The following is a 25,228-nucleotide window of genomic DNA, read 5'->3' as shown; positions in this document are numbered from 1 at the left end:
CCAATCAGCGCTGGCTCTGCTGGAGGAGGCGGAGTCTAAGATCGCTCCACACCAGTCTCCATTCAGGTCCGACCTTAGACTCCGCCTCCTCCAGCAGAGCCAGCGCTGATTGGCCGAATTCCGTACTCTGGCCAATCAGCACTGGCTAATGCATTGTATTGGCTTGATGAAGCAGTGCTGAATGTGTGTGCTTAGCACACACATTCAGCTCTACTTCATCGGGCTAATAGAATGCATTGGCCAGCGCTGATTGGCCGAATTCCGTACTCTGGCCAATCAGCACTGGCTAATGCATTGTATTGGCTTGATGAAGCAGTGCTGAATGTGTGTGCTTAGCACACACATTCAGCTCTACTTCATCGGGCTAATAGAATGCATTGGCCAATCAGCGCTGGCCAATGCATTCTATTAGCGTGAACTGAGTTTGCACAGGGGTTCTAGTGCACCCTCGGCTCTGCTACATCAGATTGCTACATCTGATGTAGCAGTGCCGAGTGTGCATCAGATGTGTAGTTGAGCAAAACTGACTCAGCACTGCTAAGTCTGCATTCGCATAGGAATGCATTGGCCAGCCTTCGGCCAATCAGCGCTGGCTCTGCCGGAGGAGGCGGAGTCTAAGGTCGGACCTGAATGGAGACTGGTGTGGAGCGATCTTAGACTCCGCCTCCTCCAGCAGAGCCAGCGCTGATTGGCCGAATTCCGTACTCTGGCCAATCAGCACTGGCTAATGCATTGTATTGGCTTGATGAAGCAGTGCTGAATGTGTGTGCTTAGCACACACATTCAGCTCTACTTCATCGGGCTAATAGAATGCATTGGCCAGCGCTGATTGGCCGAATTCCGTACTCTGGCCAATCAGCACTGGCTAATGCATTGTATTGGCTTGATGAAGCAGTGCTGAATGTGTGTGCTTAGCACACACATTCAGCTCTACTTCATCGGGCTAATAGAATGCATTGGCCAATCAGCGCTGGCCAATGCATTCTATTAGCGTGAACTGAGTTTGCACAGGGGTTCTAGTGCACCCTCGGCTCTGCTACATCAGATTGCTACATCTGATGTAGCAGTGCCGAGTGTGCATCAGATGTGTAGTTGAGCAAAACTGACTCAGCACTGCTAAGTCTGCATTCGCATAGGAATGCATTGGCCAGCCTTCGGCCAATCAGCGCTGGCTCTGCCGGAGGAGGCGGAGTCTAAGGTCGGACCTGAATGGAGACTGGTGTGGAGCGATCTTAGACTCCGCCTCCTCCAGCAGAGCCAGCGCTGATTGGCCGAATTCCGTACTCTGGCCAATCAGCACTGGCTAATGCATTGTATTGGCTTGATGAAGCAGTGCTGAATGTGTGTGCTTAGCACACACATTCAGCTCTACTTCATCGGGCTAATAGAATGCATTGGCCAATCAGCGCTGGCCAATGCATTCTATTAGCGTGAACTGAGTTTGCACAGGGGTTCTAGTGCACCCTCGGCTCTGCTACATCAGATTGCTACATCTGATGTAGCAGTGCCGAGTGTGCATCAGATGTGTAGTTGAGCAAAACTGACTCAGCACTGCTAAGTCTGCATTCGCATAGGAATGCATTGGCCAGCCTTCGGCCAATCAGCGCTGGCTCTGCCGGAGGAGGCGGAGTCTAAGGTCGGACCTGAATGGAGACTGGTGTGGAGCGATCTTAGACTCCGCCTCCTCCAGCAGAGCCAGCGCTGATTGGCCGAGTTCCGTACTCTGGCCAATCAGCACTGGCTAATGCATTGTATTGGCTTGATGAAGCAGTGCTGAATGTGTGTGCTTAGCACACACATTCAGCTCTACTTCATCGGGCTAATAGAATGCATTGGCCAGCGCTGATTGGCCGAATTCCGTACTCTGGCCAATCAGCACTGGCTAATGCATTGTATTGGCTTGATGAAGCAGTGCTGAATGTGTGTGCTTAGCACACACATTCAGCTCTACTTCATCGGGCTAATAGAATGCATTGGCCAATCAGCGCTGGCCAATGCATTCTATTAGCGTGAACTGAGTTTGCACAGGGGTTCTAGTGCACCCTCGGCTCTGCTACATCAGATTGCTACATCTGATGTAGCAGTGCCGAGTGTGCATCAGATGTGTAGTTGAGCAAAACTGACTCAGCACTGCTAAGTCTGCATTCGCATAGGAATGCATTGGCCAGCCTTCGGCCAATCAGCGCTGGCTCTGCCGGAGGAGGCGGAGTCTAAGGTCGGACCTGAATGGAGACTGGTGTGGAGCGATCTTAGACTCCGCCTCCTCCAGCAGAGCCAGCGCTGATTGGCCGAATTCCGTACTCTGGCCAATCAGCACTGGCTAATGCATTGTATTGGCTTGATGAAGCAGTGCTGAATGTGTGTGCTTAGCACACACATTCAGCTCTACTTCATCGGGCTAATAGAATGCATTGGCCAATCAGCGCTGGCCAATGCATTCTATTAGCGTGAACTGAGTTTGCACAGGGGTTCTAGTGCACCCTCGGCTCTGCTACATCAGATTGCTACATCTGATGTAGCAGTGCCGAGTGTGCATCAGATGTGTAGTTGAGCAAAACTGACTCAGCATTGCTAAGTCTGCATTCGCATAGGAATGCATTGGCCAGCCTTCGGCCAATCAGCGCTGGCTCTGCCGGAGGAGGCGGAGTCTAAGGTCGGACCTGAATGGAGACTGGTGTGGAGCTATCTTAGACTCCGCCTCCTCCAGCAGAGCCAGCGCTGATTGGTCGAGTTCCGTACTCTGGCCAATCAGCACTGGCCAATGCATTTCTATGGGGAAAAGTTAGCTTGCGAAAATCGCAAACTGACAGGGATTTCCATGAAATAAAGTGACTTTTATGCCCCCAGACATGCTTCCCCTGCTGTCCCAGTGTCATTCCAGGGTGTTGGTATCATTTCCTGGGGTGTCATAGTGGACTTGGTGACCCTCCAGACACGAATTTGGGTTTCCCCCTTAACGAGTTTATGTTCCCCATAGACTATAATGGGGTTCGAAACCCATTCGAACACTCGAACAGTGAGCGGCTGTTCGAATCGAATTTCGAACCTCGAACATTTTAGTGTTCGCTCATCTCTAACTACTACTACTAAAAGTCATGCAAGCTCAAGACCAGTTTTCCCATAGCCTTGTATATTCTACACTACTTAGAATACTGAAGACTGTATGGTGCAATTATTGTTCTTTAGGGAGTTTGTATGACAAACATCTGGTCACTCGTGTATACGCGTAAGTATTTATGTATAGACAATAAAGAGACAAATAACAGCTGTTTGTACAGTATGCTTCCATATACATATTCTACACCTGGAAGTTTTATTTTGAGTAATATTTTGCACTAACCTAGGTCTAGGAAAGATGCTGCGGCCATAATGCCTTGCAAGTTTTGTTTGGTTATTTCCATTCCAGTCCAGTATTGCTGGGAAAGCAGTAACACGTGTACAATGTATCATATACCTCAAATTCATTTAAGCTGAAATGGTGAGTGAACTTTGCAAAAGTTAATAGTACAAACAAATATAAGAAACTTTGCAATATATCTAACATGAGAATGCAAGAATTTCTCCACTTATCAGACTTTATTCCTCCTCTTGCTTGATAAACTGCTCACTAACTTTGAATTCACTGCTAAGTCTGTCTTGATAGAAAAGACAGATTTCAGGTAAATGAGTGATCATGTTGTATGCTGCTGATCAGAGGCGTAACTTGAAGCTCCTGGCCCAATGCAAAATCTCTAATGGAGCCCCTACCTACCTTGCGTCATTATAGAATACTGTCATATTTCATGGGGAAGAGGCACATTAGGGATACCACAGGTCCAGGGTCCTGTAGCAACCGTTACCTCCACATCCCTATAGTTATACCCCTGCTGTTCTTAGAAGTCTATAGAGAGGAAGGGTCACAGATGCAGATTCTGCTTTTAATGAGTGCTGTATCTCACCACGGCACTGAGTTCACAACTCTACTGGTCGATGCTTTTCTACAATATCCTCCATACTGCTGCTACCACTGATTTTCCTTGTATGGTTGACATCAAGGCAGGGAGCACAATCTTCTCTTCTCCACCAACTAGCTCAGGAAAACTGAGGATTAGAGACAGAGTGTGCATAGTGGAAAATGCCACATACAAGTCATATATAATTGCCAGAAATAATGCTACTCCCATGTATACCCATGGCAGCTTATTCTGCAAAGTATTTAATAAAAATGTGTGTGTATATATATATATATATATATATATATATATATATATATATATATATACTGTATATATATATATATATATATATATATATATATATATATATATATATGTAATTTATTTTTTTTGCTTTCTGTTTTTCAGTTCTTGGCCTGTCGCCGGTGCTAGTGGCATGGTCTTGGTGCTGATAATTATATTTTCTCGTCTGCTGGTAATTCATAAACCACCAAGAGATCCTTTGTTTTATGGTATGTATATATTTGGATATTTTTCATGCGTCCTTTATGCTCAGTATATTTACAATCTAGTAGATCTATATCTTCTAACTGGTATATTAGGTGGTAATATAAAAGGGCAACCTGTATAATGTAAGATAATGAAATCACTAAAGCTTCCAGCAAATGTCAAAGTATCACACTACAAATGATAATACAATGATAATACCCAAGTTGGCACAAGTCCAATGAAGCTGCTAAACAACATCAGAAGAGAGTCCCATTGTATTGTTTGCTATGAAATTCAGTCAGGCAAATTTGCCCAATAAGGCATATGGAGAAATGGACATATATGCACAAAGGATATAGGTATAACAAGTTAATAAAATGATCAGCTAGTGTAGTGAGTATCCCATGTATACATATCAGAGCATACTTACTCCAAATGGTATTCACCTGAATAACAGACAACAGCCCATTCAACTGCAACATTGGCGTAGCTAGCAGAGGGGTAGAGGGGGTGCACTGACTCTGGTGCATCAAAATCCGGACCATTTTACTCCATGTGAACTAGCCTTACAGAGGAACTTTGCACATGTATAATTACTTGAATAGAGCTTAATCTACAACTAGACATTCTACTGTATTTTATCTGGTGGCAAGTCAGGGCAGGCTTTTCTCCAGTTATCAATAGCATTTTTGCATACTTTTAAAATATTTATGTGTAATCCAAAAAAGTATGTCATAACACACATAGGGCAGCTTTATGAAACTGTCTAAAAGAAAAACTGAATAACGACTTGGATTAACTAGAAGTAACCACTTGGTTTATTTTATGTTTATAACTACTACTATGCCTGTATTATACACCGCTCAAAAAAATAAAGGGAACGCTTAAGCAACACAATATAACTCCAAGCAACACTGACTGACAATCAATTTCACCTGCTGATGTGCAAATGGAATAGACAACAGATGGAAATTATTGGCAATTATCAAGACACACTCACCGTATATACTCGAGTATAAGCCGACCCGAATATAAGCCGACCCCCCCTAATTATAGAACAAAAAACTGGGAAATCTTATTGACTCGAGTATAAGCCTAGGGGGGAATGCAGCAGCTACTGGAAAATTTCCAAAATTAAAATAGATAACAATACAATTACATTAACTGAGACATTAGTAGGTTAAATGTTATATATATATATATATATATATATATATATATATATATATTTATTTCTTAGACCCCCTAGGGGTCTTGAAACCTAGGGGATCTGATCACGGGCACCGATGGGATGGGTAGGGTGGCCGGAGTTTTTGGTTGCTGGGGAAGGAAGAGGGGGTGTTTTGGTTGTCTGTCTGCCCCTTCCCTGAGCTTGAGGACTGGACTTTTTTTTTCCCCCACTTGGAATTCAGCCTGGATGAATATAGGTGATCTGCAGTGCTCCTATTAACCCCTTCCTTACGGAATAGGAGTACTGCAGATCCCCTATATTCAGCCTGGCTGTAGTCAGGCTGAATGCCAATTGGGGAGAAGAAAAAAAAACAGTCTCAGGAAAGGGGTAGTTAGCAAACCCCACCCCCCAAACCAACCTACCCCCCCAACACATACTGCACCCCAAAACCCCATCAACTTTTTTTTTTTCATTTTTCAAAAAGGAGAAGCGTGACGGTACTTACCGTTACTTCTCCTATCCGTCCAGTCAGTACAGTAACCCAAGCAACCACAAGCTCCTCCCACGCTTGGATGGGATCCTATCAGCGTGCGAGGGGTGTGGTTGCCTAGGTTGCACTGTCGACCAGTGGCAGTCTGGAGCCGGCGGTGAGCGGAGGAGGAGCCAAGCAGCGGGCCAGGTAAGCCTGCATTCCCCACCCCCCCCCCCTCTCCCCCGTACACAGCTTACCGGTATGTATTCCGTCCGGGGGAGTCTGCATGAGGACCCCCCCGGACGGAACACAATTGCAGCGCTGCTTTAAAGCACACGCATCTCATAGACACTTAAAGTCTATGGGGTCTTTATGTGCTTTAACAGAACTGCGCGTGCAGCTGCCATTTCAGAGCAGCACGCGCAGTGAGTTGAAGCGGGCAGTGCGCTGCAAGCACAACGGGACCAGGTAAGCCTGCAATCCCCCCCCTTCCCCGCACACAGCTTACCGGTATGTATTCCGTCCGGGGGAGTCCGCATGAGGACCCCCCCCCCGGACGGAACACAATTGCAGCGCTGCTTTAAAGCACACAGACCTCATAGACACTTATAGTCATTGCCATTTTAGAGCAGCACGCACACTGAGCTGAAGCGGGCTGTGCGCTGCAAGCACAACAGACCCCATTATAGTCTATGGGGTCCGTGAGCTTTAACTAAACAGCACGTCTGAAGTCACGGAGCCATGTAGACACCACTTGGCGGCCCGGGAGACAGTCTCTCCTTGACTCCATGACTCCTGCTCCCTGACTCCTGCTCCTTGACCCGAGTATAAGCCGAGGTGGACTTTTTCAGCTCAAAAACCGGACTGAAAAACTCGGCTTATACTCGAGTATATACGGTAATAAAGGAGTGGTTCTGAAGGTGGGGACCACAGACCACATCTCAGTACCAGCGCTTTCTGGCTGATGTTTTGGTCACATTCACACTGGTGGTAGCAGGAGATGGTATCTACAACCCACACGAGTGGCTCAGGTAGTGCAGCTCATCCAGGATGGCAAATGAATGCGAGCTGTGGCAAGAAGGTTTGCTGTGTCTGTCAGTGTAGTGTCCAGAGGATGGAGGTGCTACCAGGAGACAGGCCAGTACACCAGGAGACATGGAGGGGGCCGTAGGAGGGCAACAAACCAGCAGCAGGACGGCTACCTCCGCTACCTCAGGAGAAGCACTGCCAGAGCCCTGCAAAATGACCTCCAGCAGTCCACAAATGTGCATGTGTCTGCACAAACGGTTACAAACCGACTCCATGAGGATGGTATGACGGCCCGACATCCACAGATGAGGGTTGTGCTCACAGCCCAACACCGTGCAGGACACTTGGCATTTCCCACCGAACACCAGGATTGGCAACTTCGCCACTGGCACCCTGTGCTCTTCACAGATGAAAGCAGGTTCACACTGAGCACATGTGACAGACGTGACAGAGTCTGGAGATGCCGTAGAGAGCGATCTGCTGCCTGCAACATCCTTCAGCAAGACCGGTTTGGCAGTGGATCAGTAATGGTGTGGGGTGGCATTTCTTTGAAGGGCTGCACAGCCCTCCATGTGCTCGGCAGAGGTAGCCTGACGGCCATTAGGTACCGAGATCCTCAGGCACCTTGTGAGACCATATGCTGGTGCGGTTGGCCCTGGGTTCCTCCTAATGCAGGACAATGTCAGACCTCATGAGGCTGGAGTGTGTCAGCAGTTCCTGCAAGATGAAGGCATTGAAGCTATGGACTGGCCCGCCTGTTCCCCAGACCTGAATTTGATTGAGCACATCTGGGATATCTTGTCTCACTTCATCCACCAACATCACATTGCACCACAGACTGTCCAGGATTTGGCAGATGATTTAATCCAGGTCTGGGAGGAGATCCCTCAGGAGACCATCTGCAACCTCATCAGGAGCATGCCCAGGTGATGTAGGGAGGTCATACAGGCATGTGGAGGCCACACACACTACTGAGCCTCATTTTGACATGTTTTAAGGACATTACATCAAAGTTGGATCAGCCTGTAGTGTGTTTTTTTTCTACTTTAACCGGTTAAGGACCAGGCCCAAAAGTATGTTAAAGACCAGGCCTTTTTTTTCAAAACTGACATGTGTCACTTTAAATGGCAATAACTTTGAGACGGTTTAACTTACACAAGTGGTTTTGAGATTGTTTTTTTCGTAACACATTATACTTCATGTTAGTGGTAAATATTAATCAATATTTGTGTATTTATTTATAAAAAAACTAGGAAATTTGATGGAAATTTGGAAAAAATTGCAATTTTCAAAATGTGAAATTCTCTGCTTTTCAGGCAGATAGTCATACCACCCAAATACATAAATAAATATTATCTCCCATATCTCTGCTTTATATCGGCATCATCTTTTGATTGTCTTTTAATTTATTTTGGACGTTACAAGGCTTACAAGTGTAACAGCGATTTTCTAGATTTGCAAGAAAATTCCCCAAACCAATTTTTTAGGGACCGCTTCAGTTCTGTAAGGAATTATAAAGGCCTGTATAATAGAAACCCCCATAAATCACCCCATTTTCAAAACTACACCCCTCAAATTATTCAAAACAGCATTTGGGATGTTTGTTAACCCTTTAAGTTTTTCATAAGAATAAAAATAATATGGCAGTGAAATTTAGACATTTTATTTTTTTTCATTAATACATTCATTTAGACCTAAAATTAACACATTCACAAAGGGTTAAAGGAGAAAATGCATCTCACATTTTGTTATGCAATTTCTCCCGTGCACAGAAATACCCCACATGTGGGCGTAAACTGATTTTTGGGTACACAGCAGTGCATGGAAGGGAAGGAGCGACACTGGGTGTGTGAACAGCAGATTTTACTGGAATAATTTTCAGGCACCATGCCTCATTTGCAGAGCCCCTAGAGTACCAAAACAATGGAAACCCCCCAAAAGTGACCCCATTTTAGAATCTACACCCCTCACAGAATTCATCAAGGGGTATAGTCAGCATTTTGACCCTACAGTTGTTTCACAGATTTTACTAACATTGGGATGTGTAAATGAAAAATTACTAAAATGTCACTTTATCCCCAAAGTTTTAATTTTCACAAGGGGATAAAGGACTAAAAGCCCCCCACAGTTTGTTACACAATTTCTCCTGAACACGGCAATACCCCATGTGTGGCCATATTCTGCTGTATGGGTACATGGCGGGGCTTGGAATGGAAAGAGCGCTATTTGGCTTTTGGATGGCAGATTTTGCTGGAATAATTTTAGGTGCCATGTCTCATTTGCAGAGCCCCTAGAGTACCAATACAGTGGAAACCCCCTAAAAGTGACCCCATTTTGGAAACTACACCCCCCACAGAACATATTAAAGGGTAGAGTGAGCATTTTGACCCTACAGCTGTTTCACAGATTTTATTAACATTGGGGCATGAAAATGAAAAATTACTTTTTTTCCAATAAACTTTCAATTTAGCCCCAAATTTTTCATTTTCACAAGAGGATAAAGGGGAAAAAGCTCCATAAAGTTTGTTAAACAATTTCTCCTGAACACAGAAATGCCCCATATGTGGCCATAATCTGCTGTATGGGAACATGGTGGGGCTCAGAATGGAAAGAGAGCTATTTGGCTTTTGAAGGACAGATTTTGCTGGAATATTTTTCAAGTCCCATGTCGCATTTGCAGAGCCCCTAAAGTACCAATACAGTGGAAACCCCCTAAAAGTGACCCCATTTTGGAAACTACACCACTCATAGAATTTATCTAGGGGTATACTGAGCATTTTGGCCTCACAGCTGTTTCACAGATTTTATTAACATTGGGATGTAAAAATGAAAAATTACTTTTTTTCACAATGTATCGTCCATTTAGCGCCATATTTTTAATTTTGCAAGTAGTTAAAGAATTAAAAGCCTCCCACAGTTTGTTACAAAATTTCTCCTGAACACGGCAATACCCCATATGTGGCCATAATCTGCTGTATGGGTACATGGTGGGGCTCAGAATGGAAAGAGAGCTATTTGGATTTTGGAGGGCAGATGTGGCTGGAATAGTTTTCAGGTGCCATGTCGCATTTGCTGAGCCCCTAAAGTATCAATACAATGGAAACCCCCCATTGTGACCCCATTTTAGAAGCTACACCTGTCAAGGAATGAATCAAGGGGTATTATCATTTTGTGCCTAAAATGCTTCCAAAAAATGAATGTCCAAAATGAAAATTTTAATTTTGAAAGAAATATGCCATTTCGGTGCCCCATACATTGCACCCACTTTGTGTTGTCAGAGACCTGCACTCCTAAAACTATTAAGGGGCCATCCCGAGGGGCAAAAAATATATATATGTGGGTGTAAACTGCTGCTTGGGCACACAGCAGGGCTCAGAAGGGAAGGAGCACTGCGCTTTTTAGCTTTTGGGGTACAGATTTAGAGGGACTTTCTGGGGGCCATGTTCCTTTTGGAGAGACCTGGAGGTAACTGTAAACCCCATTTTGTAGGGGCAAGTTTAGGGTCTCTGCAAAAGTGTCATGGCATCCAAAAACCAAACCGTCTGCGCTCCAAAAACCCAATAACCCTTCTTCCCTTCTGTGTCCGGCTGTGCCCTAATATCAGTTTATACCCACATATGACATTACGTCCGTTATCCCGGGTACACCAGTGTCATACATGTGTCATACATGTGGCATAAACTGCAGTTTGGGCGCACAGCAGGGCGCAGAAGGGAAGGAGCGCGATGAGGCTTTTGGAGTACAGATTCAGATGTTTGGTATCTGGACGCCATGCCATGTTTGTAGAGCCTGAAAGGTACCAGAAAAGTGGATTCCCCAAAGGAGTGACCCCATTTTGAAAACTGCACCCCTCAAAGAATTTCTCAGGGGGTGTAGTGAGTATTAGTATCCCGGACATGACTGCACAGCGGATGGCGAAGAGGGAATGTGTAAGCGGTGCGGAGAACATTGCAGACACCAAATTCCCTACTATGTCCCAGTAGCTCCTATGATTGGGGGAGTCACTCTGGGGCTCATTTTGGGGGTCACTTCTGGTGTCTTTCCCTTGTAAGCTGTAAATCTGGGGTGTCTCCTGAAGTACACTGACACAGCTTATACATTCCCTTCCTGACGCTGCCAGTTGTATTCTAATAATTTGGCGATTTTGGGTTTTTTTGTCTTCACATTGGTAGATGCTATATTTTCTTTATTCTTTTGGTGACGCGGCCATATAAGGGCTTGTTGTTTGCGGGATGTGATATATTTTGTAATGACACCATTTTTGGGTGCCTACAACATACTGAATACATTTTATTAACTCTTTCTTGCTGGATTTAAAAAAAAATAAAATCCTGGCATTGAGTTGTACCCTTTAAATTTTTCGCCATGCAGCGCACAGTAAAAGTAACATGTTCCCTTTATTCTGCGGGTCGGTACGGTTACGGCGATACCTCATTTTTCCATTTTTTTTTATGCGATACTAATTCTGCAGAACAAAAACACATTTGGGGACATAAATCAGTGATTTTTGCATCGCCATCTTATGAGAGGCGTAACATTTTTATTTTTCGGTTGACAGTGTTGGTTGAGGGCTTATTTTTTGCGGGACAACCTGCGCTTTTTATTGGTACTGTTGTGGGGTGCATATGATTTTTTGATCACTTTTTATAGCATATTTTGTAAGGTGATATGGTGAAAAATCACTACTTCTGGCGGGTTTTTTCCGTTTTTTTTTTCAGATGTACACCGTATACATTAAATATTATTTCAGTTTTATTGTACAGGTTGTTACGGACGCGGCGATACCAAATATGCATTGTTTTTATTAATTTTTAGTACTTTTTTATATAGTTCATTTTGTATAGAGAAAAAGGGATTTTTGGGCTTTATAACTTTATTACTTTTTTCATACACTTTACTTTTTTTTTAACTTTTTTTTTTTTTTAACTTTTTCATGTGTCCCTTTAGGACACTTGAATCAGTTGATGCTTTCATGAAAGCATCAACTGATTTTGTATAGTAGCTTGCAGGACACGAGCAGGACATGAGCCTGCTCGTGTCCTGCAAGCAGCAGAGGAAGTGAGACACATCGCTCACTTCCTCCATCGGTCGGCAGGATCAACCAGGTATGTTGGGGATCCAGTAGTCTGGGGTCACTGGCCAGACCCCAGACTACCTTTTACTGACATCGGCACCCCCCGATCTCGCCGCGGGGGTGCCGATCAGCTTCAATCTGCGGCGGATCCCTTTCGATCGCGCCGTGATGTTTCACGGCACGATCGAAAGGGTTAAAACGTTCAGTCGGAACTGAGTCCGACTGAATGTTGTTGAGGGGGTGGTTAGGTGTTAGTAACACCTAATACCTGCCCTCCCCCCGCCCCACCCCCTGCCTAGTGAGTCTCTGAAGACCGGCCGTAAATTTACAATCGGCTGGTCTTAGAGACCAGGACTGCTGGCCGTAAATTTACGGCCAGCGGTCCTTAACCGGTTAATTTTGGGGGTGACTCTAAATCCAGGCCTCCATTGGTTAATAAATTTGATTTCCATTGATGATTTTTGTGTGATTTTGTTGTCATCACATTCAACTTTGTACAGAACAAAGTATTCAATGAGAATATTTCATTCATTCAGATGTAGGATGTGTTATTTGAGTGTTCCCTTTATTTTTTTTGATCAGTGTATTTTAATGTATACCATCATTCTGATAAGGCCTAAGTGCCCGGGCTTTAAATTTGCACCATTGTAAATATAGAGCATGGGTTTACATCTCCAGTCTACCCCGATGCAGGTGAACGTCCTGGCTGTCAGGGCACCCAGGGGGGCTGCAGCTGAAACTTCTAGTTGCAAAAAATCCTGCATCTTTTTGTGACTACAATTGGCAGTTACAGTTCCCTCAGGGTCACAATATGGCTCCGTTCACATACATCAGTGAATGAATCACAGAGCAACAATGTGATTTTTAATAGTTGCGCCAAAAACTACCCTACAGCTCAAGCCTAAGTAGCAAACTACTTATGCCTGTGTATTATCTACATATAAAATGATAGGTTAGCCTTTGGCATATTAGCCCCACTAATTGGGGGGCATTGAATAGTGATGGGTCCCCGGGTAACTCTTTTAATTGTCAGTTATTTGTTTTTGTCTAAATATTTTATGTTTTTTCTTATAGTATATGCACTGTTCGCGTTCACCAGTGTGGTGGGTCTGATCATTGGACTTGAACAGGATGGAATTATAGACGGATTTATGACACTGTATTTAAAAGAGGTAAACCTACATGAAAATTGCTAAAGCGATGAAAGGGTTGAAAGACTATATTCACTATACGGGAATACAGGCAACCGGGATTTAAAGGGAAAGTGTTTCATGTTAGTATAGTACTAAAAAACGGAGGCACTAAGAGCCCTGGGAAATTTTTTTTTTTTTTTATTAATATACTTTAGTTGGTGGAAAGAAGTATTTTTTTAGTGCCTGGTATTATGCCAACAGTAAGATTACTACTGTTGGCATATGTTATCAACAGTAATGCCTTTACTATGCACAGTAAAGAATATACACTCACCGGCCACTTTATTAGGTACACCTGTCCAACTGCTCGTTAACACTTAATTTCTAATCAGCCAATCACATGGCGGCAACTCAGTGCATTTAGGCATGTAGACATGGTCAAGACAATCTCCTGCAGTTCAAACCGAGCATCAGTATGGGGAAGAAAGGTGATTTGAGTGCCTTTGAACGTGGCATGGTTGTTGGTGCCAGAAGGGCTGGTCTGAGTATTTCAGAAACTGCTGATCTACTGGGATTTTCACGCACAACCATCTCTAGGGTTTACAGAGAATGGTCCGAAAAAGAAAAAACATCCAGTGAGCGGCAGTTCTGTGGGCGGAAATGCGTTGTTGATGCCAGAGGTCAGAGGAGAATGGCCAGACTGGTTCGAGCTGATAGAAAGGCAACAGTGACTCAAATAGCCACCCGTTACAACCAAGGTAGCCAGAAGAGCATCTCCGAACGCACAGTACGTCCAACTTTGAGGCAGATGGGCTACAGCAGCAGAAGACCACACCGGGTGCCACTCCTTTCAGCTAAGAACAGGAAACTGAGGCTACAATTTGCACAAGCTCATTGAAATTGGACAATTGAAGATTGCAAAAACGTTGCCTGGTCTGATGAGTCTCGATTTCTGCTGCGACATTCGGATGGTAGGGTCAGAATTTGGCGTCAACAACATGAAAGCATGGATCCATCCTGCCTTGTATCAACGGTTCAGGCTGGTGGTGGTGGTGTCATGGTGTGGGGAATATTTTCTTGGCACTCTTTGGGCCCCTTGGTACCAATTGAGCATCGTTGCAATGCCAAAGCCTACCTGAGTATTGTTGCTGACCATGTCCATCCCTTTATGACCACAATGTACCCAACATCTGATGGCTACTTTCAGCAGGATAATGCAATGCCATGTCATAAAGCTGGAATCATCTCAGACTGGTTTCTTGAACATGACAATGAGTTCACTGTACTCCAATGGCCTCCACAGTCACCAGATCTCAATCCAATAGAGGAGCATCTTTGGGATGTGGTGGAACGGGAGATTCGCATCATGGATGTGCAGCCGACAAATCTGCGGCAACTGTGTGATGCCATCATGTCAATATGGACCAAAATCTCTGAGGAATGCTTCCAGCACCTTGTTGAATCTATGCCACGAATAATTGAGGCAGTTCTGAAGGCAAAAGGGGGTCCAACCCGTTACTAGTATGGTGTACCTAATAAAGTGACCGGTGAGTGTATGTGCAAGACTTAATGTTATTATAATATATTATGTAATAATATGGTATCTATTTGCACGCTTCATGTTTTGTGCTTGCCAGTTGTATTCTGCTAAAGCTGGTCATACACTTTCAATAGTGACTGCTTGTTCCAATATCAGTTATTACACACTAACTCCCTCCTACACGTGCACACCTGGTATCACTGCCTGTGCTTGTAATGGACGGGAGAAATGGTTTGTTGTATGGAAGTAACGTATCTCTCTTGAGAAATAAACATTGGGTTTGTTGAATTTCAACATGTCTAAAACTTTTTTTTATCTTTTGTCATATGCTGATTGAGGGTTGGCCATGCATTTCATACTTATTTGATGGCTTGCCAGTATCGCAAAACTGGTTAGCCTGACCTAAGTCTAATAAGTATGGCCATCTTAAGGCTATATTCAGAGATAATGTTCTGCATTTTCTAGTTGTGTACTTCTAAGGATGCCATACAGTTTCAATAGCTATCATTCCCAAGTCACTGCTTGTTCCCATCTCATTTATCACAAACTAACTCCTTCCTACATATGCACACTTGGTTACCCTGCCTGTAGTTAGCTGGCTGAACACTTGGTAGTCAGCTATTCCTCCTAATCACCCTATACACACGCACACTTTATTGCCAACAGCTTAATCAAGCCCTTTGCAGACGACTGTATTAATCATCAGTGTGCTTTTCGCAGATAGCACACTGACCTATTCATTTCTATGGGCCTGTACACATGATTGTGAGTTACACAGTCCCATGTGCAGGCCAACAGTCTGGGCCGCAAGATATGGAACAGGTCTTAATCCTGTCCAATTTTGGCTACTCAATGAAGGGGCCACCGAAGCATGGCCAGTGCACAAGCAGCACATGAATGATATCCGAGTGTCACCCATGCTGTTCATTCATGGCAACCAGTTAGCACATGGTCATTTGCAACCGGTTTTACCCCAAGAAAATGGATTGGGCATGTTCAAATTCTTTTTCACCTCAATATCACTATCATGGAAAGTTAGAGAACCCCCATATACTAGAACATTAAATGATTGGATAGCCCTGCTGGAATCCATAGGTTCAGACAACATTCATTTTACCTGTATAACCAGCTAGGCTTTGTTTCCAGATGTGCACGTTTTGCAGAGTGCCATAGACAAATGCCTTAGCCTCCCATTGTATAAAATCATTCAGTATATTCATGTTTTGTGGGATTCCTTTGTCCTGGAAAGCATTTTCAACGGCTTTTCTTTTAATACAGTCAATACTTTTCCTAGTTTAATGATAGTAGCAAGACAATAAGAAGTAATGGATTCAGCTATTTGCCCTGAGATTCTTTCTACATCAGTTATATTGCAGGTCTAATGAATTTAATATATAACAGCTTACATAAGCAATTCTGTAATTCAGTCATATTACTGTATTCACTAATACTCACACACATGTATCCTCATACTCTATTGTAGCCCATAAGAAGCGAGTTGTAGGTGATTCAGTCGCGACCGTTATTCTTTTTCTTCTTTATGTTATAATAGGTAGATTGGGCCATGGCTTCCCTTCCCCGCTCCAGCCAAATTTGCAGTGTCTATTGAGGCACAGTATGTGAATGTGGTGCATCTTTGGTGCAAGAAAGGAAAGTGTACCAAACATGTGCCACATTATCACCCACCTATGCCTGAAAACTGGATGGGTTGATAAATTCCTCCCCCATAAGTATTTGCAGTCACTTGTGATGATCAGTATATACGATTTCTGCTATAGAGCAACCTGTTCTCCCAGCAAAACTCATGTATAGGAGTAACGTTTTGGGCCCCTGCAGTGTGTGTATAAGCCTTGTGAATTAATCTATTCTACATGACCATAGCAACCTGACCATACACAAGTTATTTCCAAAGCTACTATATATCGTATGTGCCTGTTCTATTTAGATTATGCCATTTAATTTTTCTCTCCTTTTAGAAACATTTTAATCCACCTTTCAGCTTATAATGTTAAATTCTTTTTGATCCAAAAAAATAAATCTCTTTGTTTTTATTTTAATGCTAAATACAGAATGGAAAATATGTGATACAGATTATTAGGTTATAATGGTTAGACTTCTAAATTCTTGCTGAATCCTTTAAAGGGAACCAGTCACCACCTTTGATGCCCTCTCTGATAGCGGCAGACATGCTGATCTTAGCATCTGACCTGATATGTGTGCATATTTTGTTGCTTTAGGCCGGGGCCCCATGAGACGTAAACGACGCAACTTGCCCGGAAAAATCACGGCGTTGTACAGTGCAGGCAACGTGGATGGGATTCATGCAAATCACAGCATGTTAACTATATCTATGGAAACTCCGGCGGCTTTCCCGTAGATATAATGTCCGCAGAGGAAAACTCTGTGAGCTTTCTCTTAAAAGCGCTGTGGAAAGAACCGCAATGTGTTCACGCAGCGGTTCTTTCTGCAGTGCTTTAGCGCTGTGATTACAGCCCGTGGGGCCTTAGCCTTAGAGACATTCACATTTTATTACTTGCCTAGGTTTATGAGGAGTTGAGCACCCAGTTTTCATGAGGTGCAGACTAACCACACCCTTTAGTAGCTGATTGACAGCTTTCTCCCTCTATACAGTCAAAGCAGTTGTGACTCAGCAACTGGACGGTAGGCCCACTGTTCATGCATATGAGAACTCAGCATGACGGGTTGGTGACAGATTACATTTGAGCTAAATCAAAGTACTCAATAAGACCATGATGTCATTGTCAGTACATTTTTTGCTGTCTGTCTGCCCAATAAAAGGCATACTGTATGGTACTTGGTACATAGTTATATTTAAAAGCAAAGAACTGCACTTCTTAACTTGATGAACCAATGTATACTGGACTGTGACACAACATTTTAGACCAGACGCATAAGATCAAATTTTTATAGCACTTGTTAGGTCAGGGGTAGGCAATTAATTTTTCATGGGACTGCATAAGAAATTGAAGCTCCACCCACTTCTATATTGACTCCGCCCATTTTCAATCATCTTTTCATGTGCCCCCACAAAGTATAACCCTCCTACAGTCACCTGTACATTATATGCCCTCCACATTATAATGTTCCGTTCCAACTGCCCCACAGTATTAAGTCCCTCTCCTGGTGCCCCAGTTTGAACTGGTGGAAACTAGAGGTGGACATTAAAGGGGTTGGTCACTTTCAGACCAATACTGATAAACTAATGTACAAAAGAAAGATATACAATTTTCCAATATACTTTCTGTATCAATTCCTCGCAGTTTTATAGATCTCAGCTTGCTGTCATTCATTCTGTTACTTCTAGAGGATAAAACTGTGACCATGGTCATGTGATTTACGGTCCATGGTCATGTGATTTACGGTCCATGGTCATGTGATTTATGGTCCATGGTCATGTGATGCGCACACAGGTGCACAGCTGATGTCAGGCAGGTGTCTGATTATTGTGCTGGGACTGTAACGAGCTGTGCACCTGTGTGCTCATCACATGACCATGGACCGTAAATCACATGACCATGGACCGTAAATCACATGACCATGGACCGTAAATCACATGACCATGGACCGTAAATCACATGACCATAGTCAGAGTTTTATCCTCTAGAAGTAACAGAATGAATGACAACAAGCCGAAATCTAGAAAACTGTGGGGAATTGATACAGAAAGTATATTGGAAAATTGTGCATCTTTCTATTGTACATTTGTTTGTCAGTATTGGTCTGAAAGTGGCCAACCCCTTTAAACTGGGGCAGCTGGAAGCAACGATTAAACCGTAGGTGTAGCTGGAGGGTGACATTAAACTGTGGGCAACTAGAGGCAGACGGGTCCCCCTCCAGCTACCTGCACGGTTTAATGCCCCCTCCAGTTGTCCCTAGTTTAATGTCCCCCCAGTTAAGGTGCCCCCTTCATCTACCCCCAGTTTCATGTCCCCTCTCCATTTTTCTACCAGTTTCATATCCCCCTTCATCTGCCCCATTTCATGTCCCCCCCTCCATATCTGCCCCCAGTATAACATTCCCCCTCCATATCTGCCCCAGTATAACATTCCCCCTCCATATCTGCCCCCAGTATAACATTCCCCCTCCATCTCTGCCCCCAGTATAACATTCCCCCTCCATCTCTGCCCCCAGTATAACATTCCCCTTCCATCTCTGCTCCAGTATAACATCCCCCCTCCATCTCTGCCCCCAGTATAACATTCCCCCTCCATATCTGTCCCCAGTATAACATTCCCCTTCCTTCCCTCCCCTCTCAGTACCTTAGGACACACACCACACGTCTCCATCTTCTTGCACTGTCCTGCCAGCACTACTGTAAGACAGGCCTCCCTAGTCAAGCTACGCGGGCTGGACTGAATCAGTCAGGGGGCCATATATGGCCCACGGGCCGTACATTGCCCAGGTCTGTGTTAGATAATAATAGCTATTATCCAAAGGACTTCTATGGTAACTACTCTACGAATTTTCATATATAGGTAACAATGCATTCACCAGTAGGTGCCATTTAGTATTATGATGTAGCTTGTTCAGGTAGCAGATTTTTTTTTAGGTCACCTGTAAATTAATATGTTCAATGATAATATTTGTTCACTGCTTTTATTATGTGGAGGAGATGGGTGCACTTTAGTATGCACAAACAGTTCCTTGAGTAAATGTCAGGATACAGGTTTAGCTGGATTAAATAAAGAAATCTTGTATAGGTTAATCCAGTCTGGTGGATATTGTTACGTTCCACAGTAGTTTAGGAAATAAATCAATATAACATGGTTGATGTGATTTTCATAGACAATTTGCTACTGAGCTGGAAACTGTGAAATAATCATTAAGACGGCCATGCCATTCAGTAGTTGTCAGCCAAGCAAGCTTTTCCTTCCAACCTCAGGATATACGTACATGCTCAGTTCAGCTGTGCCAGGCCAAAGACAGACTTTTCTCTGAGCAAATCAGACATATTGGATATTTTTTGTGAAATATCTTTGGCTTTTAGCCAAAATACAACTGGACGGCCACATGAAAGCCATCTGAAACCAAAGTGCATGGCCTTAGTCTAATGTGCATGGCCACCTTTATGTGTGCATCATGTTATGTGAGTCTGTATCTACACATTTTGTCAGAAAATCTGCATAAAATATAGATATTCAATTCACATTGAATGCTTTTTTTCCACAGACTGAGCCTTACCTGAACACCGCACATGGCCACATGATTTGTTACTGGGATGGCACTGCTCACTATTTGATGTATCTGTTGATGGTGGCGGCGATCGCATGGGAGTAAGTGGAAGGAATCATTTCTCTTCTAAAATTATTATGATGTTCAGTTCTCTATAAGTAAATATTTAAGCATCTATCCCGTTAATTGAGGACCTATCCTTAGGACATCAATAGAAGGTCAGTGGGGGTCTGGAAGCCAGGACCGCCAATGATCAGATGTTTTAAGGGGCACGGTGCTTGCATGAGGGCCGTGACCTCTTCAGTGCTTACATCACACGCCATTTATTTCATAGTAGCTGTGCAATGTAATTATAACCATGTCCCATAGAAAAAGAAACTGAAGCTGTGCTGTCAATGCTTTTCCTTTAGACACTTTTGAAGTCATCTTGCAACCCTTAGGCTAAGGCCCTACATTGCGGAAATGCAGCTTCTTTAGTTGCAGATTTTGCTGCAGTTTTTTCAGCCAAAGACAGGGGTGGCTACAATACAAATGGGAATTCTATAGGAAGTTCTTATACTTCTACCTTTTTCTCAATTCACTCCTGGCTTTAGCTCAAAACACTACAGCAAAATTTGCAACCAAAGAAGCTGCGTTTCTGCAATGTGGGGCCTTAACCTTAAAAATCTGATAAGTCCGAATTTCACAGTAATGGCAGATTTAAAAAAATTCCGCCATTTAGACATTTCAAAGGAAAAGTGTTTTTGTCTTACAACTTTCTTGTGTTTGACAGTCAGAACTACAGGACCATTGGCCTTTACTGGGTGGGATCCATGATAATGAGTATGATTGTGTTTATTCCTGGAAGTATTGTTGGTGAGTATTACCACATGGACACTGTAAGTTCCTTATAATTTTTCACCCATGTTATAACACTATGACCTCCTCTCATAAGACAGCCTTAAAGGGGTTGTCCAGTTCTTTTTATCTTTAATTGATGACACATCCTCAGGATAGGCCATCAATAACAAATTAATTGTGGGACAACACCTAGAACCCACTCAGATCAGCTCATTGAAGGGGCCATAATGGCCGTGCAATGTAATGACAGCTTTGTCCCTCCAAAATGTTGATTAGCCAGTGTCCTGTGTGTTGGACCACTGAAGAACTGGAAAGGCCCTTTAAGCTTGCCATGTGGTAGAGCTGCTCAGTGCAGAGAGAAAAAATCCAGTGACAGACCCTTCTGACAGCAATTTATCTCCTGCATGAAGCAAGAATTTGGCATGTTGAAATCCTACATACCCAATACTCTCTTTTCCTTGAGATCTGCAGTTATGAAAAAGTTGGCACCCCACCGTACACATTAGATAAGTCAGTGCCACCTAGATCTGCAGGTCCAGATTTCTCTAATATGTATGGCCGATTTTTACACAGCTCAGCTTTCTCCAGTCCAAACAACTTTTTGATATCTTTTTTTTTTACTGGTAATTTAGGGGGCGTTCACACTACCATCTTTGTCCGACAGGTAGTGTCCGCTCCTAGTGTCCGTTCAAAATCTCGCACGGACATTAGGAGCGGACACTAGCTGTGTCCGTGACACTTGTTATTCATTTAAATGGCGATCGGGTGCGTTCTTTTGCACTTTGTGCCTGTCTTTAACTGTCTGTTTGTAAAGATGTCTGACTTTTCAAGCGGACAGAAAAAACCTACGTCGGATTTTTGTGTCCGCTTGAAAAGTCGGACATCTTTACAAACGGACACTTAAGGACAGGCACGGAGTGCAAAAGAATGCACCCAATCGCCATTTAAATGAGTGAAAAGTGTCACAGACATAGTTACTGTCTGCTGCTAATGTCCGTGCGAGATTTTGAACGGACACTAGCAGCGGACACTACCTGTCGGACAATGACGGTAGTGTGAACACCCCCTTAGTTGAGCTCTCACCTCTCATCTATCACCTATCTATCTATCTATCTATCTATCTATCTATCTATCTATCTATCTATCTATCTATCTATCTATCCAACTATGTGTAGTACAGTTAAAAAAAAGTATCCAGAAGTAAGACAGCCAAATATATTCCAAAAGGACACTCTTTTGGTATATATCTTGTCCGTAGAGGACAATGGAATTAGCCCACTGATTCTCTGAATGCTTTCCAGACATATGTAATCAGCAATTCTGTAGTGAATGGAGACTAAAGTCTATTTATATTATAGAAAAAAGTTGTGGAATTTTCTAATATATTTTGTCTATTCATTTCTAATGGCTTTTAAAGGGATCATATCATTTGATAACCTTTTTTTCTGACTAACACGTAGGAATAGCATTAAGAAAGGCTATTCTTCTCCTACCTTTAGATGTGTTCTCCGAGCCACTATTCAGTAGAAATACCAGTTTTCTTCGGTATGCAACTGAGTTCTCTCACAGCACTGGGGGCTGTCCCTAGCACTCAAACAGCACTGGGGGCGTTCCCAAATGCTGCGAGAGAAATCTGTAGTGCCACCTCCATCTTCCTCTGAAACGCCCTCTCCCTGTGTCTTCTTCCATCCTGGAAGAAGATAGAGGCGACGCTGCATTGGGGACGCCCCCAGTGCTATTTGAGCGCTAGGGACCGCCCCCAGTGCTGCGAGAGAACTCATTTGCATACTGAAGAAAACCCGGATTTCTACTGAATGGCGGCACAGAGAAGACAAGGTAGGAGAAAACTAGCCTTTCTTCAAGGGGCTCTATCAGCAAAATCATGCTGATAGAGCCCCACATATGCGTGAATAGCCTTTAAAAAGGCTATTCAGGCACCATAAATGTTATATTAAACTACCCCCCCGTTTTAAAATAATACCCTAAAAAGAATGTTATCTACTTACGGATCGTGCACGCTGGGCGGGCATTCAGGGTGTGTCTTCATCTTCATCTCTGCCTCTTCTTCCTCCGACGTCCTCCGGTACCGTCCTCCAGCGCTCGCGAGCGGACACTGATATAAAAAAATGGACTGGGCGCCTGCGCAGTAGCCGTAGTAGAAGCCGCATGCTACTGCGCAGGCGCCCAGGCCATTTTTTTTATATCCGTGTCCGCTCGCGAGTGCCGGAGGACATCGGAGGAAGAAGAAGCGGGGATGAAGAAGACACACCCTGAATGCCCGCCCAGCGTGCACGATGCGTAAGTAGATAACATTCTTTTTCAGGGTATTATTTTAAAACGGGAAGGGGGGGGGGGAGTAGTTTAATATAACATTTACAGTGCCTGAATAGCCTTTTTAAAAGCTATTCACGCATATGTGGGGCTCTAGCAGCATGACTTTGCTGATAGAGCCCCATTAAGGCTATTCCTCCGTGTTAGTCAGAAATAAAGGTATCCAATGATAGGATCTCTTTAAGATCACTACTTGCTGAGGCTGAAAATCTGTCCTGCTCATGCAATGCTTGCACACATCAACACACAAACACAGGAACAATTTGTCATTAAAATTGAGAATTGGAACCCGTAACATTGTGGTACCAAACATAACTAATATTTTTTGGCAGCATTTGTAATGGAATTTATTTCTTTCTGCTTTAGCCTGGGGGGCTTTAAAGTATAACAAACCTTTTGAACAATTTTTGATTTTCTGCCAGAATTTGTGTCACTGCACTTTGTTTCTCCTTTCTGTGAAATCCTTGGCTTCTTTATTAATTCATTATGCGTTCTCCATTGAGAACAGTATACTGCATCTCACTGGAGTTGGGAACAGTTGTGGGGGGGGGGGCGGTCTTGGGGCAGGTTGATGGATGGAAGCTGAGGTTTGGGTGGGTCACTTCATACAGCTATATCACCAGCGTTATAAAACATAGAATAGTACTTACCACAAGAGAATGATGTCATATGAAAGATGACATATCAGGACTTCTCAGCTTTCATATGAAGCCAAGATTGCAGTTATTCCTGTATTATTTGCAGAGATATCACCATGAAAACACAGTTGGGATTGTGAGCAGCTGCAGCTTTATATAAATATGCCAATCCCAACTCTGTTCCTAGGGTGATTCCTGGATAATTTCTTGGTAATTTTACAACTAGAACTGCAATTTCAGTGTCATATAAAAGCACTGTTCTAGGATTTATTATGCCCAAGACATAACTGTTAGAAGTTGCTAGTTGCTTGTTTACAGAAATCTTAAAAAGCATATGTATATTTTTTTCCAAGGTAAATATGGAACAAGAATTTGTCCTGCATTTTTCTTGAGCTTGCTGTATATGTGCCTTTCGCTGTGGGCTGGGTATAGAATCTACAAACAACCATCTGTTATCAATATTCCTCCAACAAAGGTAACATATTTGTGAATATAGTGATAAGAAGAACTGTTGCTGAAACAATTATTGATTACGATTACAGTGAGCCCAGGCAGATTATAACCTGTAGAGTGGCCCTAAATTATTCTCTTTTCTGCCTTTTCTTTATTTATCGTGTAAATTCACAGGATAGACTAATATACTAATATACAATAGACTAATATACATATTATTTCCCCTGCTCCAATACCCTGGCTGCTGGAGAAAAAAAAAAGGAAAAGGGCTCTTAGTTAATTTTATTTATCTTCATAATAAATTTAGCGTGATCTTATGTGACAGACAGATGATGTTGGGAAGAAAAAGGATTAGGCATATTGAATTTTGATGCCCCATTATTTGTTTGAATGCCCTACTTGGAGCACATTCTGAGCCAATGGATATATTTGGGACAGTCAGAAGGAATATCTGTTGAATTAGTATTCTGGTGACAGCTAATGAAAGTAGAGATGAGCAAGTAGTGAAATATTCGAGATTCGTTTCGAGTAGAGCCTCAATATTCGACCACTTGATCGAATATCGAATCCCATATAGTCTATGGGAAAAAATGCTCGTTTCAGGGGAAACCACTATTCGACTAAAGGAGAGTCACCAAGTCCACGAGTAGCAGGAGGAGAGTGTTTAGGAGGAGCACTGTGCAGTTAAAGCACACGGACCTCATAGACTATAACGAGTCCGTGTGCTTGCAGCACACTGCCCACACGAATGATTTGTGCGGGCAGTGCGCAGCAAGCACACGGACCCCATTATAATGTATGGGGTCCGTGCGCTTTAACTGCACAGTGCTTGCAGTTGCGCTGATATTCCGTTCGGGGGGTACTCCTGCGTACTCCTTCTAGATAGGAGGCAAGCGCTAATGTGAACCGGCCCTAAAAGCAAAGTGGAAA

General features: G+C 43.4%; 1 protein-coding gene across 1 annotated transcript in view; it reads left to right on the top strand.

Annotated features, from left to right (window-relative positions):
• Positions 1 to 25,228, top strand: part of TM6SF1 (transmembrane 6 superfamily member 1) — a 43,879-nt gene that overhangs the window by 8,999 nt on the left and 9,652 nt on the right. Inside the window, exons 2-6 of the mRNA XM_075273411.1 lie at positions 4,344 to 4,447; positions 13,245 to 13,342; positions 20,034 to 20,137; positions 20,809 to 20,891; positions 24,199 to 24,320. Of these exons, the coding sequence (XP_075129512.1) occupies positions 4,344 to 4,447; positions 13,245 to 13,342; positions 20,034 to 20,137; positions 20,809 to 20,891; positions 24,199 to 24,320 (511 nt within the window). The remainder of the gene's footprint in view (positions 1 to 4,343; positions 4,448 to 13,244; positions 13,343 to 20,033; positions 20,138 to 20,808; positions 20,892 to 24,198; positions 24,321 to 25,228) is intronic.

This window comes from Leptodactylus fuscus, chromosome 5 (genome assembly GCF_031893055.1).
Source record: "Leptodactylus fuscus isolate aLepFus1 chromosome 5, aLepFus1.hap2, whole genome shotgun sequence".
Taxonomy (NCBI): Eukaryota; Metazoa; Chordata; class Amphibia; order Anura; family Leptodactylidae; genus Leptodactylus; species Leptodactylus fuscus.
This window is presented reverse-complemented; position numbering and strand designations above follow the sequence as displayed.